Source organism: Zonotrichia leucophrys, chromosome 9 (genome assembly GCF_028769735.1).
Source record: "Zonotrichia leucophrys gambelii isolate GWCS_2022_RI chromosome 9, RI_Zleu_2.0, whole genome shotgun sequence".
Lineage (NCBI taxonomy): Eukaryota > Metazoa > Chordata > Aves > Passeriformes > Passerellidae > Zonotrichia > Zonotrichia leucophrys.
Genome location: NC_088179.1, coordinates 2,902,867 through 2,917,271, shown reverse-complemented (window position 1 = coordinate 2,917,271; position 14,405 = coordinate 2,902,867). Strand labels below are relative to the sequence as shown.

The 14,405-nt window shown below is 56.0% G+C and overlaps 1 protein-coding gene and 1 long non-coding RNA gene across 6 annotated transcripts in view; both read left to right on the top strand.

Annotated features, from left to right (window-relative positions):
* Window positions 1-6,395: 6,395 nt before the first annotated feature.
* LOC135451899 (uncharacterized) overlaps window positions 6,396-14,405 on the top strand; it is a 28,213-nt gene continuing 20,203 nt past the window's right edge. For 2 of the 5 annotated variants that reach the window (XR_010441463.1, XR_010441464.1), the window contains exon 1: window positions 6,404-6,682. This is a non-coding gene — a long non-coding RNA (uncharacterized LOC135451899). Of the gene's footprint in view, window positions 6,683-14,405 lie in introns of all 5 variants that reach the window. The other 3 variants (XR_010441465.1, XR_010441461.1, XR_010441462.1) reach the window with 3 other exon arrangements.
* Window positions 9,748-12,274, top strand: FOXL2 (forkhead box L2). The gene has a single exon (XM_064721502.1). The coding sequence runs from the start codon at window positions 10,112-10,114 to the stop codon at window positions 11,033-11,035; it is 924 nt and encodes a 307-aa protein (XP_064577572.1). The 5' UTR covers window positions 9,748-10,111; the 3' UTR covers window positions 11,036-12,274.

Here is a 14,405-nt window from a genome sequence, read left to right as displayed (position 1 = left end):
CCTGCACTGTGAGCACCTGATCATTCACATTTACAAACTCTGCAAGACAGGAGCAGCCCCCACCTTTAGGTTATTTGTGCAGGAGCTGCTGCACAACAGCATCACTTTTAAAACACTAAATCCACCTCTGAAAAGATTCTTTCAGTTTGATAGCAGCAAAACTTGCTGCTGATGGAAGCATTTTCAGTGGAGGCTGGTTTCTAGCAAGGATGTGAAGCAGCAGAAATGTTCCCTGGTGTGTGGGACAGCCAAACCTCCTCTAACTCTGCCCTCAAAATCAGCCCCCAGCCCCAGCTCCTGCCCCAGGCACATTTCAGTTGGGCATTTCAGAGACCCAGGGCAGTACTAATCAGAAATCTTTTATTTTAAACAAGAAACTGACCTGTGCCCAAAGGAGTAGTCAGGAAGTTTTGATTTTGCCAAAAATTGATAATATTTCTAATGAAAAACTAATGAAGCCAGGCTGGGATTTTTTTATACATTATTCAGACTAAAATAATTGCTTGTAAACCCACAGCTGTTTTTTTTTTTTTCTTCCAAAGTAGTTCTTTGCTGGTTTCAGGAAAATCTAACAGTCTCTGAAAAGGGGGAGCCTCCGAACAAATGGTTTTTCAAAATATGTATTTACACCAGCTTCATGAATCAATGGGTTTTGGGGTTATCCCTGCATTAGTCTCTCTATATAGGGGTTTTTTGGGGTTATCCCCCACATTAGTCCCTCCATACAGGTATTTTTAAGGTAATAAGTCTCTGAGGCAGGCAAGACTCTGCATAGACACTGAGCAAGAAAGGAGAGATGGGGGTTTTTTCCCCCCCATTTTCTATCCCAGAAGTGGCTGTAAATTCTTGGTTTGTAAATACATGTTTTATTAGAACAAACAGGCTTTAAATAGGTCATAAACTGTAGTTTCTCCTTTTCTTCATTCCCAGCAAATGTGCAAAATAGCTGCAAGGCCATGACAGTGCTGGATTAACACCTCACCAACAGCAAGAAGTGAAACAGAAAAGCACCTTTTCATTATGAGGGGTTTTAAACAGTAGGGGAAATCCTACTCCCTTTGAGATCAAGAGGGAAATTCCTTTTCAGCTTCAAAATAGCCAAAATGCAGCCCTGCATTACTGAAAGCCTGTTTGAAAGCCCAAGCATTTCTATCCCATTGCAGTCATCCCTCAATCAGGAGCAGGGACACAGTTCCTTACACCTTAAATCAGGGCTACAGGGCCTGCTTTTCTGCAGGCCTTGCTGCCTCTCTATTTCTTTTTAGAGGTTTTTTTTTTTTTGGTTCAATGGTACAATGTCTCCCTTGAAAATCTCTGCTGAAGTGCCCTTCGTTCATTGTTTTTAATGCTTCTTACTGTCAAGGCCCGACACATTTTCAAAGTGAGGTGTCTGACATCAGCAATCACAGCCAGGATTTAGAGCAGGAGTTCCCAGATGTGTTTGAAGATCCTGTGTATTACCTAATTCTGAGAAACCACATGTATAAAATGACATGAAATGACTGAGGGAGGATCCAACAGCAAGTAAAGCTTTGGTTTATGCCTTCCAGCAATGATGCTGTTTGTAAAACACTTGAATTGCCCAAAAGGTGAGTGTACAACACTCCAGGCATAGCATCAGCTCTAAGAACTGTAGGTTCAATAATTTTTCAGGTGAAGCTGAGCCCAGCTCTCCCCTCTGCAGTGTGAGCCATGCATTGGTGCCCTGGCACATCCCAGAGCTCTCTCTGGATGGTGCAGGACACACTAAAAGCTGACACATCACTCAAGGCAAAAGAAACAGCCAAACCCCTTCATTTCTACTGCCATGGATTAAAATCAGCTAAAATCAGAGTTTTAAAACATCCAACTGCTGTGCCCTGCCTATTAAAAATGAACCACAGCAGAATAATATTAATTTTTTGAACAGTTATTCCAAATACCTGCTGGAGACTTTAACATGCATTCAGTGCAATAGCTCAGTCCCACATGAAGCCATCAAACAGAACTGGCTCAATGCAATATTCAGCCATGTGGCACATGCTTTTCAGGGGAAATAATGTTCTTTCATGCTTTGTATGGCACCAGGCAGATGAAGACTGATACAGGGCTTAACTTTTCCTGACAGCTATTCTCATAATGGGTGTCTCTTTTATTTGTTGCAAGGGATAGCTACAAACTGGATGAAAAAAGGAAAACAAATTGAAATTAAATTATATGTAAGTAAACAAACTGTAATGAAATGAGCAGGCTGAACTTTCATCTACATTTCAACTGGATTTGAACCAAATCCCTTCTGAGAGTCTAAGAAAGATTGGTTGGGTTTTTTTTGTTTGGTCTGCTCTGCATTTCCTTGCTCTCAATTGTGACCAAGAGGAGAAATGCTGGAAAGCTGCAAGCAGCTCTGATCTGCTGTTTCTGGCCAGGTCAAAGGCAGGACAAGCTGGAAATATCATGCAAATTCCACGTTTGGTGCATTCCCAGTTCAGGTTTGCATACTCAGAAGGTCAGAATAAGATGGAGATAAACCAAAAGACCTCGAGGTGATTGCACAGACAAAAATCAACAAGGATTTAGATGGCCACACTTAAACTGAAAGCTTCTTCAAAGTTTCAGTTCTTGCCATGAAGGGAAATTTAGTCCTTTGGGTTCACAGTGTGCTTCCAAGCCCACTGGATGGCTGGAACAACGCAGGGACCTAAGAGGTTTCTGAGGATCAGATCCACCCTCCCCTGGCACTCCAGGGAGTGTGTGCTTCATTCAGGTTTTGGGGGGAGACTGTAATATTTGTTAAATGTGTCATCTGAGGCTGACTTTGGCTAAGGTTTAGCTCTTTTCCTCCAGAAAGAAGAGAATTACTTCCATCACATCACTTTTAACCTAGAGATGGCATGTGGTTTGATCCAACAGATTTGTTGTCAGATCAAACCTGGTTATTTATTTTGCAATCTTTGCAGAAGCACAGTAGTTACATTGAAAAAGAAACAAACTTCTAATTGTTTTAAAGTGCAGCAGGTATTGGGAGAGGCACAGCTGGAGTTAGGAGGGAATAGTTTGTGCACCACTGACTGGGGAGCTGGGGAAAAAGAAGAGATTTACAGCTGCAGCTCATGCCCCAGGCTCCTCCTGAACCCCTCAGGTTTCCAAAGGGTGGAAGATGCTCTTGGAAGGGTGTAGCAGCCCTTCCTCACCCCCTCTGCCCTCTGGATGTGCCAGGGCATTCCCTGGGCGCTGCTCAGCCAGCAGATGGGGAGAAGCTCGTGTGTACAGAGAGTTATTCACAAATCCCTTAGGTGGGTAATATATACACACATTCCAGATGTGGACAGACTATTTAAAAGAAAAGCACCCTGTTCCTGGCTGATACAAGTTCTGGAAGACCCTGGGACATGACTACTTAGCTTTAACCAAATTCAACTGTTCCTGCATTGCCCAGAAATGGAAGAGGAGCATGACTTACGTGGTCCTGGTGTAGATGGCAAAGTCTGAGTGCACACATGGATTTTACAGCACCTGGCTGTGTCTGGCTGCTTTCTCCCAGGGCAGGAGCCTGCAGAGAATGGACAGAAATCCCTGACCATGCCTGGCACAAATTCTCAAGGAGCTGCCAAAGACAAAACTGGAATTCTCAGAGCACAGATGCTGCCCAAATTCAGAGGTCGGGGTGAGTCAGCACGGGCTGCTGGCTCAGACTGAAAGCTGCAGAGCTGCAGACGTGTCCCAGCCTGTCCTCAGCTCTGCCCTGGGACTGGGGCTGAGCAGGAGCATCCCCAAAAACTCCCACAGCAAAGGGCTCCCAGAATTGAGCCAGCACTCCCAGTGCCAGGGCTGCCTCCAGCCCCAAGGATGAGGTGCAGGACCCAGCCCCAAGGATGAGGTGCAGTTTCCAGCCCCAAGGCTGAGGTGCAGGCTCCAAGCTGCTCCTTGCCTGTGTCAGGTGAGGCATTGCCCTCCTCCCCAACACTGACAATCCACTTCCATCATTACACCATGTCCCTGCATCTCTGTCTCCTCAATTTCAGCTTCTACCCTGAACGAGCTTTTCAAACCTTGTTGCTTCAATGTAGTAACAAACCCTTTAAGAAAACAGACTTGGGTGATTATATAATTTAAGACATTATAGAAATTCATCATGCATACGGTTTGGGACCCACATTCTGAAAAAAGTAATAGAAAACAAATTTTCATTGATGTCTGTACATTGGTTGGAAGAATTTTTCTTGAATTCTCTTTTTTTTTCAAAAAATCTGAAGTTTGTATAATTTTCCTGGCTTCAATATTTAACAAAGCCATTTTCAAACGTTCTAGACAAGCACCCAGAATTTTTTCTTACCTAAAAATGATCTGTTAAGCCACGTATCTCTGCAGCAACAACGGGAGACGCCTGCTTTGGCTCTAATTTTGTTGTACAATGTTCTTAATTTACAACTTCGGGGTGATCTGGACATGAGTGGACTTGTATGGTTTGGGTTTTTTTATCTCTCTTTTTATTTCCCCCTTCCCATGCTTTGTAGAAAAAATAAGCATCAATTTCGAAGTGCTAGAAAGAGCAGCTTGCTTTTGAGGCTGTCAGACTGAAACAAACGATCTTTGCTTCGAGCTTCCTAAAAAAGCCATCATTTCTGCTCTGTGTAAAAAGCAGAGGCTGCCTTGTTTGTTTTTATTTGCAGCATTCGGCAGCGTTGCTGTAGGCCACGAGCTGCAGGATGGCAGCAACACAGGATTATCCTGCAGAGCCCTGCCCGGTGAATCCATAACAGCCAACCTGAACTCTGCTGCGGGCTGCCATTTAATACCACAAGAAACTGTTTGCATTTCATCATGTAACCGGTTGTGTGAATTCAAGAACCTTCCCTGGATCAGGCTCTGCTTTCACATGAAAGAAAGGAACTACCAAATGCTGGGGTGAAATACGGAGTTTGTTTTCCTCTTGGTCTGTTCTCTAAGCATAAACAAATATGCTGGAGCGAAGAGTCGGGCTCAGGCTACAGAAGGAGAGATGGGAAGCAGGAATAGATAAGGAGAAAGGGCTTTTCTTGTGAGATAGATTTCTTTGATATTGAGGCAACAGAAATAGGCTCAAAACTAAATGGGATCATGAAAATATCCTCAAAGTATCAGTTGAACGGGGAAATCTACTCTCCGGATCCTAAAACCTTTCACACCCATTGGATTCGGTAGAGAATTGAGCCCGTTTGTGACTCTTCCCCTCGGGCTCTGTTAGATGGACTTTTATTCAATGTGATTTCAGTCCAGATCATAATAAAGTTGCTCTGTTCCTCATGAAGCTCACATTTTGGATGTACAGCCATCATGGTCTACGGATTGCTTAGTTTTTCCTGTAAAAACAGAAATCTTTGTACAGCTGGGAGCTTGTAAAAACAAGCCTGAAGCTACCAAAAATTTTTAGCTGTACGGTATAAATGAGAAACTAAATTCTCCACTGCAAAACATATAGGCTCAAGGTTTTGACAATGAGACTCATTCATGCAGAAGAAGACACTTTCCAGGTGAATATTTCCTTCTTCTGGCGTCACACTCTGAGTAATGTAATTAAAGAGCGTTTATGAAATGTTCGGGACTGTGCTGCCGGGAATCCTGAACAGACGGCAAAGTCGGATTGTGTGTTTGTGGTGAGCGAGGTGATTTGCAGGCCAAGTGAGAGGTGAAATTTTGATAATGCGAGCTGTTCCAAGGCAGCGTTTAGAGTCTAAAGGCACGCAAGCAGTCTCGTCTCACATAATAATTACGCTGAGGTTACAAAGGTTTTATTCCTGCCGACAAAAGCACCTCCAGGTTCGAGCCCTGCCTCTAGGCGTCATTTAGAAAGGGTTTTGCGAGCGGGTTTTGGAAGGGAAGCGGGGCCGGCCCGGCCCGAGCAGCCGCGCCCGGGGCACCCCCGCTCCCCCGCGCTCGGTACCGCGGGAAAACGGGGAAAACGGGGAAAACGGCCCCGTCCCAGCCTTTCCACAGAGCGGATCGGCTGAATTTTCACTGAGGCCAGAATATTTTATTTCCCGCTGTACATTTCGTTAACTCTCATGAGCGCCGTGGTGCGAGACAGAGCCGAGCACGCCGCGTTTAACACCGAGCCTGCTTTTTCTGGGTTTGTTCTGTGGAAAAATACTCCGCGATCTTAAAAACCGGTAGTACCTGGGAAAACAATATTTAAAATAATAATTTTTTAAAAAGAAAATAAAAAGAAAAAGAAAGGAATAAAGTAGGAATACTTGAAACAGCAGCATGGTGAGTTTGTGGGGTGTGCGGAGGGAAGGAGAACGGCTGGGGGGACGGAGCGGGTACCGAGAGCGCCGCGGGGAAACGGGACTCGGAACAAGGCGCGCCCGGGGCCGCATTTACACCCGTGTCCGTGTGGCTGCTCCGTGAACCCAATGAGTGTGGGTAATGTCGGGACGGCCCCAGGGCAGCAGAACGGAGCAAGAGCCGCAGGCAGGGCTGACACCGGGGCTGTGCCGCCTGTCCCCGTCCGGGTCTCGGTGCGGAAGGGAGAGCCTTGCCCCGGTGCCTGCAGGCGGATTGTGCCGGCCGGGCGGGAGCGGGGCTCTCCGAGCCAGGGGCGGATCGGCGCTCCGTTTGCTCGCCAAGAGAAAGTTTAAAAAAATCAAAACAACTTAGAGAGAGGAAGGCTGCCGCATTTTCACAAACCGAGCCCAGAGCTTCCAGGTTCTGCTGCCTGCAGAGGGTGAGTAGAAAAGAAAACCCAAACTACTCGAGTATTATCAGCGCTTCAGCTGAAGGCACGGCTTTCGTAGGAATGCTCGTCCGGGCTGCCGGGGCCAGACGCGGGGGTGGCCCCGTGTCCCGTGTCCCCGCGGCAGAGCCCGCCGCTAGCCGTGCCCGCTCCGCTCGGCGCTCCCACCGCGAACGGGCTCAGCGCTGCGCACCGGGGAAACCGCGGCGGGGCCGCGGCGGGGCTGCCGTGCTCGGTTCGGGAAGGGGAACCCGAACAGCTCCGGCTCGGTAGCCGCGAAGCCCCGGTTTGCAGCATCTCTCGGCTCGCCTCTCTCAGCGGGGTTGGGCGGCCGGGATGGAGCCCCGCTCTGCCCGCCTCCCTCCCGCTTCCCTGCACCGGGGCCGGGCAGTGTCCGGGGCTGTTCTGCCCCCGTGTGCAGAAAGCGAGAGCCCCTTCCCCGCCGCAGCAAGCCGGGATAAGGGTACGGCGCCGTGAGCCCCCTTCACTGCTAATTCCCCTCCTGTATCCCCTACCCCGGAGAGCGGCTGCGGGAGCGGCTCTGCGGCTCCTTCTGTCCCGCCTGGTCCGGGTTTGTCCGTCCCCTGCCCGGCCCGGGAGCGGCTCTGCGTCTCCTTCTGTCCCGCCGTGTCCCGGTTTGTCCGTCCGCTGCCCGGCCCCGGGCGGGGCGCGGCCTCTCCCGGGGGCACCGGCGGACCGGGCGCTCCCCGGGGCCGGGCCGAACTCCCCGCTCCTTCTCCCGAAAGGGCTCTCCACGCTCCCCTCCTCGCTGCCCGTCCCCGTTATTGCATTCCCCTCGCTGTGGCTTTTCTGTGGGTGCCGATAAGCCCTCAGCTCTCCGCTTAACCGCAGCTACAGCGTTCGGCTGCCAGGGGCGTGTTCCTGCGTTTTCAGGTAGTTGTTTCATGTCCCAAAAAGGGCTTAATTAAAAGAGGGGAGAGTCCGACAGCCCCTGCCTGCCCTTGTGTCAAGCGTTCAAGTAGCCGCACACGGGGCTGCGCGCTCACCTTTGCTGCTCGGCCCGACCGCAGCTCCCAGCGCTGGGCTGAGCTTCTGCCCTGGTGTTCATCCGAAATCCCCCTTGATGGGGCTGTCAAAAAAAAACCCAAACAAGCCCCTCGGATGTCAAACGCCCTTTGCGAGCGAGCGAGCGAGCCCTGCCAAGGAGCTGCGCGCCGGGCTCAGGAGTGAGAAGGGAGGAATGTGCCATTTGGCCGAGGTGATGACACACGCGGCAGCGCTGCTACACCTGCACCGGCCCTGGCCGAGGAAATGCTGCGAGGGGGAGCGCCGGGAGCAGCTTGGGTGGCCGCAAAAAGGAGCTGCCCCAGCCCTGGGGAGCCCGGCAGCCCCGGCCCCGACTGCGGGGCACAGCTGGCTCCGGCTGCTGCGTCGCCCTGAGTGGAGAGAGCGGCCGGGGAGCCGCCGGGAGCTGCCCGGGGAGGGGAGCTCTGGAGAGGGTCTCTCCTGCGGGCCTCGTCCCTTTGCCCTTTCGTTTGTGCGAGTTAGGAGAGAATCCGGGGCCGGAGTGCCTGCTCCGCGCCTGGGTGCGGAAATAGACGGGCCTCCTTTCTGTGACCGAAATCACGCAGCCTGGCTTTGCCTCCTTTCTGTGGCCGAAATCACACAGCCCGGTTTTTGGGCCATAAGTTCCTCTGTATTGGATTGGTTATATGGCTCTAGGCGAAGATGCAGAAACGTGTTCTAACTGAGACATATAGAAATATATATTTTATATATATATATATATATATATATATGCATGTATATAAATCTAATCGTTCTTCGAAGAGCTAATTTATATCTCGGTTAAAATACGTTTCTACATCTTCGACTGCCTTTACCCGCAATTAGTCTGTCCCGGGTCGGGTAGAGGAACTAGAAAACCGCTCACGGGCCACCGAAGCCCTGGGCGCCCCGACGGCAGAGGCCGGTTGTCCCGGCACGGACATTCGGGAGCTGCCACCCCCCGGGCTCAGGCTTGGTTATGAAAATTGATTTCGCACTTAAAATCATCGGGACAGGGCACATCGTGAGAGGCGGTTCGCGTGCAAGGAAGGCAGGAGCGAGCCTGAGGGCCATGAGCTGCCGGCGGGCAGAGCTGCGGGCTCCGAGGTGAGCGTGCGGCTGCTGCCAGGGCCGCCTTTGGGCAGAGAGCTGTGTTTGAGCTCGGGCGGTGATGCCGGGTCCGGCGGACTCGCTGCTCCAGCGCCCCGGTGGTGCCGGCCCTGCGGAGCCCGGCCCGGCTCCTGCGGCTGCCGGAGGTGCCTTGTCTGCTGGAAAGGTTCGGGAACCGAACGGGGTCTGCCCGCTCCCGGGACACGACTGGAGATCCCGTTAGAAACCAGTGTGAAGTGTCCGCTGCTGTGCCCCGGGGCACTGGTTTGTCACAGCGCGACATCTCTTGCGCTCGGGCCAGCTGACACTGCCTGTCTGCTGCTCGGGGAGGCTCTGCCCGAAGGCAGGAAAAGGGAAGGAGAGGGGAATGTGGGTGCCACATACGCTGCTTCAGGAACCATGTGAAACAAGCCGAAGCCCTCCAGGGGAAGGAGCAGGAAAGCTGCCCAGTGTGTCATCCCTCGTCTCGCCACCCTGCCCCGGCCCTCGAGACGCCTGTCAGCCCCGCAGCCGCGCTGGGGCTCTGCGTGTGCTCTGCGGGGAGGGAGAAGGGGCGACCCGACACCTTATGCTTTCTGCCTGCTGCAAATAAGAGCTGCAAGAATCGACTTGCAGGGAGCGGCAGCAGCCTCCTTGCGCTCCCCGGGCGCGATCGGTTGGCGGGGCCAGCGGCCAAGACATATAAACGCGACCGCGTGTGCGGCTGGAAGCGTGACAAGCCGCCGTGGCAGGGCGAGCGCCGCGGGCACACCCCTTCGCACCCACCGCCTCCAGCGCGACCCCGCGCCGGGCGGGAGGGGAGCGCAGCGCCGCGGCACCGGCGGGCTCCGGGGTGGGCGGCGGGGGCTCGCCCAGCGCCCCCCGGACACCGCCCCCCGCCTCCCCCCGCCCCCGGCGGCTCCGCGCCGCTCCGCGGGGCCACGTCGGGCCGCGTGTGCGCGGGGCTGAGCGAGGCGCCGTGACTGCGGGGTGAACTCGGCCGTGCCCAGCGGCTCGGCGGCGATAGGGGAGCGGGCTCCTGACGAAAGCGGAACTCGGCCGGGCCCATACAAATCAGAAAAGAGCCCGGCCGCCGCGGCAGAGGGGAGCGGAGCCCGCGGGGGCAGGGACGCCGCCGCCGCCGCCGCGCTGCACGGACCAGCGGCGCCGCGAGAGGCGCCTCTCGATCTCCGGCCGGGTCCCGGCTTCGGCTTCGGCTTCGGCCCCGTCGCGGCGAGAGCGGAGCGGGACGGCCGCCGGCAGCGGGCTCCGGGCAGCGGGCAGCGCTCCGCACCGCGCCGGGCGCCCCGGGCGCGGGGCACCATGATGAGCAACTACCCGGACGGCGAGGAGGACACGGTGGCGCTGCTGGCTCATGACACCGGCGGCAGCAAGGAGCCGGATCGGGGCAAGGAGGAGCTGAGCGCGGACAAGGGCCCCGAGAAGCCGGACCCCTCGCAGAAGCCCCCTTATTCCTACGTGGCCCTGATCGCCATGGCCATTCGGGAGAGCGCGGAGAAGAGGCTTACGCTGTCTGGGATCTACCAGTACATCATCAGCAAGTTCCCTTTCTACGAGAAGAACAAGAAAGGCTGGCAGAACAGCATCCGCCACAACCTCAGCCTCAACGAGTGCTTCATCAAGGTGCCCCGGGAGGGCGGCGGCGAGCGCAAGGGCAACTACTGGACCCTGGACCCCGCCTGCGAGGACATGTTCGAGAAGGGCAACTACCGCAGAAGACGAAGGATGAAACGGCCTTTCCGGCCGCCTCCGACCCACTTCCAGCCGGGCAAGACCCTCTTCGGCCCCGACAGCTACGGCTACCTGTCCCCGCCCAAGTACTTGCAGTCCACCTTCATGAACAACTCGTGGCCGCTGGCGCAGCCCCCCGCGCCCATGCCCTACACGTCCTGCCAGATGTCTGGTGGGAACGTCAGCCCCGTCAATGTGAAAGGACTCTCGGGCCCGGCGTCCTACAGCCCCTACTCGCGGGTGCAGAGCATGGCGCTGCCCAGCATGGTGAACTCCTACAACGGCGTGGGCCACCACCACCACCACCACCCGCACGCCCACCACCCCCAGCAGCTCAGCCCGGCCAGCCCCGCGCCGCCCTCGGCCCCGGCGGCAAACGGAGCCGGCCTCCAGTTTGCCTGCGCCCGCCAACCCGCCGAGCTGTCCATGATGCACTGTTCTTACTGGGAGCACGACAGCAAACACAGCGCCCTGCACTCCCGCATAGACATCTAGGGAGGCTCCGGCCAGCGCCGTCACAGCAATGCACCGGCCCCGCTGCCCCGCTGCTACCCCGCCGCGTTCCCCCGCGCTCCGCGTCTCTCCTCCTCGTCTCTAGTCACGGACTTCCCTCTCCCTGTGTGCCCAAACCCTCGCGGCGGGGAAATAGCGGCTTTGCCCCGCGCGTAGTGTCAGTGTAGGAGCGTCCCTCGATGAGAAGAAAGCAGTGTAAGTGTGGGGATCCCCGCGGGGCAGCGGCGGCCGGGCCGCCTCTCCGGGCGAGCGGGGATTCACCGGGAGTTTCTCTGCTCCGTGTGTGTGTTTGTGAGTTGTTGGGGTTTTTTGGTTTGGGTTTGTTTGCTTTGGTTTTATTTTGTTTTGTTTTGTTGTTTTTTTCTTTTTAATGGGGGGGAGCATCTAATTAAAAATTGGTTGTTCAGCCCTCAAAATTATTTTGTAATTCGGCCGGAATCTTTTCGGGCTCAGCCATGTGGAGAGTAAAGCGGAGTTTGTAAATAGCGGAGGCATTTTCACGCGTGCGGTGCGGGGCTGGCGGGGCCTAGACACACCATGGTGTGCCCGCGGTGCTCGTCCTCTTCTTCATCCCCTCTGTCTTCTTCCTCGCTCTGCAAAGCACTGCGCTTCTTCCGAGCTGTGGCTTTTCGTTCAAATAGTACTTAACGTGGGGACTGCTGCAACAGCAGACGTGAGATATTGCTGGTTAATAGAAACCAACAAACAAAACGCGCCAGGGTCACTCGTGAAACGTTTCGGCAGCGGTAAATATATTTTTTAAAGGAGACAATGTCCTCTGAGGTCTTAAAAGTAATTTTATACAGGTCTAAAAAAATATTTTGATGTTATTAAAAAAAAAAAAGAGAGAGACGCTTTCCTGTAAATTGGGATATTTTTCCGTGTGCATATTATTATTAATAATGAAAGTTTAAACTATCTTCAGTTTTTTTTGCCCCCAAACCTGGCCCAAAATGGATTTCCCGGTAGGTTCTGCTTTTGAATGCTTACTCTTTTTCTTAAAAGGTTTTGATCCTTCAATTTTACATAGATTAATGTGGAAAAAAAATAGCGATTTTAAAACAGGGGCCAGTTCATAGCGATTTTGTAAATGTTTGTGTAAACCGATAGATGCTGTGGCATAGTACCATTTTGGGACCAACTTTTCTAGAATGAACTAGCACTTTCATTGTACTTTCTAGCATTGTAAAGTCTCCAATAAAATGCCTTTCCTTCTTTCCATATCGTTTTATTTCACTCGCTCCTCCGCGCTCGGGATCGGGAAGCGGCAGCGGGGAGCGGGGCGGGCGCTGTGTGCCGGGGCCGCTCGGGGCGGCGGGCACCGCTCTCCGTGCACCGCAGCTCGGCTGCGGGACCCTGCTGGGCGCTCCATCATCTCCGTCAGGCCCCGGCGCTGTCTCGGCGGCAGCCGACAAGCTGAGGGAAGAGTTGCGTTGGTTCCGCGGTGTGCGGTGCCTCCGCTCCGGGCAGTCGCCGGCACCTCGCCCGTGCGTCCGGCCCGGGCCGGCGGAGGCTTCGGGCTTGTGCCTGGGGCTGTGCCGGACCCTGCTTCGCTTTCATTTCTTCCTGGCATGCTCGGAGCCGTGGTCCTGGAAGGAAAAGAACGGTCCCGTCTTGCCCCAAGCCCGGCCCGGCCGCGCTGCCACGGGGCCCGAGCCCATGCGGAGCCGCAGGCGGGTCTCTCTTTCCTCTCCGGGCCCGTGGCTGCGGCGGCGGCCTGGGCCTCGCTTCTAACCCTGCCCGTCCCCACAAGCAGGGCCCTGTCGGGGCCCGGGGCTCAGCACAGGATGGGGCTGGCGGGGCGGCCCCGCTTGGTGCGGGCCCGGCTCGCAGCGGGTCCCGCTCAGCCCCCGGCCTGGCCAGGCCTGCGGTGCCGCGGCAGCGGCGGGGACGCGCTGTTCGCCTCACGGGCTGCGCTGTTCGCCTCACGGGCCCCGCGGACATCTCGCTGCTCAAACCAGCGCTGCCGGGGTGAAGCCGGTAATAACGGGGCCGAGCATTCCGCAGCCAGGGGCCTGGCACTCGCCCTTGCCCGGCTGCCTGACGCTCTCCCTTTCTGCAGGCAGGGCCTGCTGGCCCGCACGGCGGGAAGCGGCAGCCTGCAGCCCGGCCGCACAAAGCAGTGCGAGACGCGGGGACTGGCGGCCTCTCTGCCGCTCGGCGGGCACGGCCAGGGCACAGGGGCTCTGAGGAACCCGCCCGGCCATCCCAGAGCCCTGCGGTGCCCCCTGGCCCCGCTCCGCAGGCAGGGAAGGCGCTGCGAGCGTTGATGCGTCCGAGGGGCTCCGCGCCGGGCGGACAGAGAGGCACAAGGGGTGCGGAAAGCGGGGTCACGGCGAGGCGGCCGTGTGGTACCGGGCAGCACGGAGAGAGCCTGGCCTCCGCACGAACACCGCTGTAACGCCAGGCCCAAGGCCGAAGCGGGGGTGCCGGCGCACACAGGACGCGGCCGGGACTCACGCCGCTGCCAGCGCACTGGGGATCGCAGCTTTGCACCGGAGGACTCAGGGCCTTGGCTGCTTGTTCCTTACTAGATAGGTACTGCCTATACCGCTGCTTTCCTCAGGGGTATGTTGAGGCCAAAAGGGCTACGGGGCGAAGGGAGGGTGGGAGCGCCTCCCGGGACCCCCGCACAGGCCCACCGGCGCTCCCTGGGCTCCGTCCCGGGCTGTGCCGGCATTCGGCCTGAGGCAAAGGCTGAAGCACCGCTGGCACACCCCGGGAACGGCTGGGGCTCGCCAGCTTTGAGTGAAGGGACACCTGACCGTGCCAGGTGCAGGGGGAGGAGGTGGCAGGCCGGGACCGGGCAGGGACGTGCGGCCCCTGGGGCTGTTCCAGTTCCTGGAATGGGTGGTGTCCACCCAGGTCCCACTGCGCTTGACCAGCGGCCGATTGAGCCCACAGAGAGAGGCAGGGAGCCGCGCGTTCGGGAGAGAAGGGAGCAGGCAGGGCCGTGCGGCCGCTCTCCTGCCAGGCCAGGGGCTCTTCCGTCTGCCGAGCTCCCTGTGCCCGGCCGGGCTTTGCTCTCCCTCATCCCGAGCTCCCTGTGCCCGGCCAGGCTCTGCTCTCCCTCGGCCCGAGTTCCCTGTGCCCGACCGGGCTCTGCTCTCCCTCGGCCCGAGCTCCCTGTGCCGAACCGAGACTCTCTTCTCGTTCTCCCCGCGCCGCTCCCGGGCGGCAGTGGCCGTCGCGCCTTTAGGATGTTCTTACGATGTTTTTTTGTATTTTACAGAGACTGCATTGAATGTAAACTCGCAGGGAAACCGCGGGGACAGCCCGGCCGCCGTGGCTGGCTGCGCTCGCCGGGCGATGTCGGACGGCGGCCCGAGGCAGGGCTGGTCCTGCCGGGCTC